Below are 6,050 nucleotides of genomic sequence, written 5' to 3' on the forward strand. Positions count from 1 at the left end.
ACCACGGCGCCACCAGGGAAGCCCCTTATTTATCTTATAGCTGGACGTTTGACCGCCTTTGCACCAATCCCCCTTCCCCCACCCCACCTATGGGTAACCACAAATCTAAAGTGACCTCTTTTTCTATGAGTCTTTCTTTTAAAGTTTCCACATGTTAAGTGGGATCATACAGTACTTATCTTTCTCTGTCTGAATTATTTCACTTAGCCTAATGCCTTCACAGTCCATCAGTGTTGTTGTAGATGCAAGATTTCCTTTTTTATGGCGGAATAATATTCCATCACATATATATGAAGAAGTTGGTATATACACATATACTTCTTTATTCATGTTTAACACTTAGATTGTTTCCACGTCTTGGCTATTGTAAGTAGTAAATAACGCTGCTATGAACATGGGGGTGCAGATATCCCTTCGACATAGTGTTTTTGTTTCCTGCGGATACATTCCCAGAAGTGGAATTGCTGGATCATATGGTAGTTCTATTTTTAATTTTTTGCGGAAACTCCCACACTGTTTTCCATAGTGGATGCACCAAATTACATTCCCACTGACAGTGTGCAAGGGTTCCCTTTTCTCCACACCCTGTCCAGCATTTGTTATCTCTTGTCTTTTTGGTCATAGCCATTCTAACAGGTGTGGAGGTGATGTCTCATTGTGGTTTTGATTTACATTTCTCTGATGATTAGTGATGTTCTGCACCTTTTCATGTACTTGTTGGCCATTCATATATCTTCTTTGGAAGAATGTCCATTCCTGTGCTCTGTCCATTTTTAAATTAGGGTATTTGGGTTTTTGCTATTAAGTTGTACGAGTTCTTTATATATTTTGGATATTAACCACTTATCAGATATGTGGTTTGAAAATATTTCTTTCCCATCCCATAGGTTATCTTGTCATTTTGTCGATGGTTCCCTTTACTGTGCAGAGCTTTTTAGTTTGATATAGTCCCACTTGTTTATTTTTGATTTTGTTGCTTGTGCTTTAGGTGTCATATTCAAAATGAAGTCATTGCTAAGACTCATGTCAAGGAACTTTGTCCCTATATTTTCTTCTAGGGGTTTTATGGTTTCCAGTCTTAAACATTTAAGTCCTTAATACATTTCGAGTTAATTTTTGTGATTGATGCAAGGTAGGGGTCTAGCTTCATTACACATAAGCCTTTTATTGGTGTTTCTAGATGTATACTCTGGCTCTCTGTGCCTATAGGTGTAATTGTGCTTATTTATCCTCACTGAATGTTTTACTCTCTCTTTTCCTGATGTCTTTATGTATATGCTTGCATTCTGTTTTCTCCTTATTCACACAGCTTCACGCCCATCAGTCCTTTTGACAGTAATGGAGGCAGTTACTGCTATGAGTTCTACTGTTACCATCAGCTCCAGCAAGGCTGAGTGGGAGGGTAGCTGCAGAGAGAGTACAACGTGTTCTCTTGGGATGGGCCTTGGGTCTGTGTGTGGCTACCAAGAGAGCTGATGGAATGGGAGCCGTCCAGGAATTGGATCACTAGTGACCTGCCCAGGACTAGGGACCATCCTCGGCAGGCAGCTATAGGACTGGCAGTGGTGACAGGGATAGAGCTCCTTCTTGTCCCTTGACTGTCGTCCTGGAGATGTTCATCCCCCAAGAGAATAAAAAGCCAGCTTTGTAGAACTGTGGCAAATTAAAGTCACATTTTGCAAGGTCTTGGGCACGTGGAAGGGAAAGGGATAGAAGAGCTGATGTTTGTGTCTGTATATTCTTTTTTGCATGTAAGTGTAGATACAGAGAAAATTAGCTTACGGTAGCAATTTTGAAATACATGCCTTCATATACAGTCACTCTATTAAAAAAAACTCTACCTACATTTTTTTGGCTGATGCCAGAGATTCTATTTATTGATTGACTTCCTTTTCCCACCAAGAGTATCTTGCCATGCTAACCATTATACTATCCATTCTTATATGATATGAAGTCAATTTAAAAATTAACTAAAGTCATAATGAAAAAGGAAGATAATATGTATTCATAAACCAATTATACATGATTTCAAAAATCATCCAAGTTTCCCTACCCACTGCCTCTTCTCTTTAAGGCAGTAGGATCCATAACAAACTTAAAATTCTAGCAGAGTTGCAGTCTCCCTCTCAGCACTGTTATGACAGCCTTCTGCTGTTATTGCTTGGGGGTCTGCTCAGAAATTCAGTTACATTTTGATATTTTTCCAGGCAAAACATAATTTAAGACAAATGTACTACCGCCCCAATCACATATATTAAAGCAAAATAAAAATTATTTAGAGATTTCCCATATTGCTGCTCCCTTCCATTAGTACTAATAATTGAGAACAGACTGTGTACGTGAAATCAGCTTTCAGCCATTTGTCCAGAGCCAGTAGTAATAGCAACTAGGGGTCAACATTAAGGACTGTTGATTGTATCAGGCTTTCTGTAGGCAAGTGGGTGAAGTTTGAGTACTTCTTGATAGCCAGACATGCACGATTCTTCATATTTGGAGACATAACTGCACATGCTCTCTGTGTTTACTTCTCTGTCTTGGGAATTAGACTTGACTTGGTTATAATGCTTATGTCAGGTGTCATATGCTTCACTCTTCCTTGAGTGTACGTACGTATACAACGATGGTTTGCAAGACTAGTATTGAAACAAAAAGTTTGAAATTGATTAGTCAGATGAGGAAGGCATTTATAACAGATTTCTTTACACTGGGAAGGTGAGAACCGTCTGCTATGTTTAAATGCGCTCTCATCTTTATAAAGCACTTTCTGAAAACACATTTTAAATCTTTATCCTTAAGATTTCCCTTCTTTTGTGTGTTCCTAATCACTATTGAGGGTATTTAGACAATTGGAGGTTATACCAATGATCCGCTGAATGAGTGAGTCTATATTGAATGGAGTTTAATTGCAAACATCTATTTCTGATAAGTGTCCCATTCAATCTTCATAGAGGCCAGCATTTGTTACAAGTTTCAGAGAGAAAAATCTCTAGATCGAGCCATACCCACAGTGCTCTGGAGTGTACTTCACACCACTATGATTCTTAATTCCTTCTTTACTATCATATTTGTGGACTGAAAAAGCTAAGCATGGAGATAACACTTTCCTATCCTGGAGGCAGAAATGTGTGAAAAGATGAAGGGGATTTTAACCTTTCAAGTCTACCGCTTCTAATCGTTGAAGCTCAGAAAATTCCATAAAGCACTTTTCAGTGAACTGTTCACAATATTAGAATTTCTTTTCCTTTGCAGACCCTTCATGTGGCCTTTGTAAATATGCGTTTGAGACACAGAGAGGTATGTAGCAGCTGAAAAAAATGCCTGGAAGATTTCTGTCCCTCCTCTTCCTGCCCATTTGCATCTCTGCCTGATTCGAATGATGTGATATTCAGAGAGACAGCTTCATCGAAGTCGTCCTTCAGGGAGACCCGTCTGGCCCAAGACTGGACGTACAGAATTCAGGATGGCCAGTCAGCCGCCAGAGGATGCCGCTGAGTCTCAGGTCTCGGACGAGCTGGAGTGTAAGATCTGTTACAACCGGTACAACCTGAGACAGAGGAAACCCAAAGTGCTGGAGTGCTGTCACAGGGTGTGTGCCAAATGCCTCTACAAGATCATAGACTTCGGGGACTCCCCGCGCGGCGTCATCGTCTGCCCTTTCTGCAGGTTCGAGACATGCCTGCCGGATGACGAAGTCGGCAGCCTGCCCGATGACAGCAACATCCTCGTGAACTTGACTTGTGGTGGCAAAGGCAAGAAGTGCCTGCCCGAGAACCCCACAGAGCTGCTGCTGACCCCCAAGCGGCTGGCCTCGCTGGTCAGCCCTTCCCACGCGTCCTCCAACTGCCTGGTCATCACGATCATGGAGGTGCAGAGGGAGAGCTCACCGTCGCTCAGCTCCACGCCCGTGGTCGAGTTCTACAGGCCCTCCAGCTTCAACTCCGCGACCACCATGTCGCACAACTGGACCGTGTGGAACTGCACGTCCCTGCTCTTTCAGACGTCCATCCGGGTGTTGGTATGGTTGCTAGGTTTGCTGTACTTCAGCTCCTTGCCCTTGGGCATCTACTTACTGGTATCCAAGAAGGTCACCCTCGGGGTGGTCTTTGTCAGCCTCGTCCCTTCCAGCCTCGTCATCCTGATGGTATATGGCTTCTGCCAGTGCGTCTGTCACGAATTCCTAGACTGTTTGGCACCGTCCTCTTAACCGAGACGCACGCTCAGAATTTGACACACGTTGCCATGTTTCAAGTGAGGTCATTTAGCCCATCTTTTCTCGCGCATTCTCTGTGATCGGTGCCCATGGCGTGAACAAAGCCACTGGGCATATATTCGTGGTCCGCTTTCCATCAAAATGTTGACTCAGTTGGTTCCCCTGTGTGCTGGAAGTAAAAATGTTCGTTGCTGCTTATGTGTTAGCAAAAAAGAAAAAGGGATCAGCTAAGCCTTCCTAGAGCCCTTCTGAGTCTTCCCAGAGAAAGGGCAGGTGCCGCTCAGAGCTGTTAGACAGACACCAGGGCCAGGCGTGTTATGCTGCTGAAGGGGTCTTTGTGGACAGTTAGGCATGAACTGATTCCTCTTCTCATAATCTTAGCCGGGGATGGAGGGTGGTCCAAGAGGAGAGCAGCCCCGAGACACACCTGTTTGCTCACTGCTCAGCCCCTGCCCCTGTCCCATTGTTGGCGCTTCTGTGGATCCTCCTCAGCCCGGATGCTGGTTCCCTCTGCGCATGCTCCTTGCCAAGAGGACCCTCGCCTCTTGTGTGGTTTCAGTTGTGTACCTGTTTTGCCGCATTACTAAAGAGAATTAAAAACATTGAGGAATTTGCATCAGAGTAAACTTCAAGGCGGAATGTGGCCGCTTGTTTTTGAGACACGCACTTTCCTCCACGTTTATTTTCCACTCTACAGCCTTCTCTGAAATTCTCTCAGAGCAGTTATCGTTCAGAGATATGATTTGAGCTTTTCCTTAAAGCATTTTCGTTTAGTTTCTTTTTTTTTTTTTTTTAAACCACGTTGTTCAGTCAGCCCCATCCCTTATCCTGAGTGAGGTTCCGTTCAAATTAGTTGCCATAACTTTATGTGGATTTTGTTTTTTTTCCCATTGTATTTTAAATTCTATTACGGACTCAACTTAATCCCCTAACAATTTGGGGTAAATTGCGGCAGTGGAAACCCAGAAACAATTCAGGAGCTGTTCAAGCTCATGGTTTGATGTGCTGAGAACCTAAGTATTTTGCTGTGATTTACTGAGCTGTACCAAAATGCTATGGTTCAGGCTTATGTGCCAGACTGTGTTGCAGTAGGTCAGGCAGAAGGATGGGCAAGAAACATGCCAAGTTGATACCCTGAATCGAAAAGATCCTTCAAGGAAGTAAGATGGAGGGGCAGAGTGCAATCTGACTATTGCCATCCCTGTTAAGTCCCTTTAAGAATGGATTCAAGTTCTTATGCAATCGATTTCAAATAAAAGCATAAGCTATGTGACTTGAGTTAATGAACTTCTTTTCATGATGTAGGGGAAGTTGAATGTATATATTTATGAGAAGAAATTGGTTAGCAGATTTTAGGTTTGCGGGAATAGAATGCCCACAGAAAGTAGGCAAAAAAAAAAAAAAAAAAAAAAAAAAAAAAAAAAAAAAGCTTTTTAGTCTAAAACTCATTACTGATGATAAACATTTAAATATTTATAACTCTTAGAAAGGGGCATTACTAAGACTACTTTAACTTGTTTGTGATGAAACATTTGTTGCGTGAAATACAGTGAACCAGTTCCAATCTCTTTATTCAGTAAAAAAAAAATGACACTTATTTCTAGAATAGTAGTTTGACTTTAATTCTGTAACTATTAACTTTGAGAATATGTATGCCCAGGGTAGGTATGACAGGAAAGTATATGTGGGATGTGGCCCAATGAATTTAAGCCCCAGTACAGCTAAATACACTTATAATATCATGAAATCTAGTTTAGATAGCATTGTGAATGCAATTTCCAAATATCCATTTGTACTTAGAGTAAATATAATGTTTAGGAGATGTTTTGTGGTCCAGATT

At 41.9% G+C, this 6,050-nt stretch overlaps 1 protein-coding gene across 1 annotated transcript; it reads left to right on the forward strand.

The window, feature by feature from the left end:
• The first annotated feature begins 3,304 nt into the window (after positions 1–3,304).
• RNF182 (ring finger protein 182) lies at positions 3,305–5,593 on the forward strand. Its single transcript, XM_029243458.1, has one exon. It carries the CDS (start codon positions 3,461–3,463, stop codon positions 4,202–4,204), a length of 744 nt encoding a protein of 247 aa, XP_029099291.1. The 5' UTR covers positions 3,305–3,460; the 3' UTR covers positions 4,205–5,593.
• Positions 5,594–6,050: the final 457 nt, after the last annotated feature.

This window comes from Monodon monoceros, unplaced genomic scaffold (assembly GCF_005190385.1).
Source record: "Monodon monoceros isolate NGI ecotype Baffin Bay Population unplaced genomic scaffold, NGI_Narwhal_1 Super_Scaffold_3, whole genome shotgun sequence".
In the NCBI taxonomy this organism is placed as follows: Eukaryota; Metazoa; Chordata; class Mammalia; order Artiodactyla; family Monodontidae; genus Monodon; species Monodon monoceros.

Coding starts and splice junctions, on each gene's coding strand:
- RNF182 (XM_029243458.1), top strand. CDS start 3,461: ATGGCCAGTCAGCCGCCAGAGGATGCCGCTGAGTCTCAGGTCTCGGAC.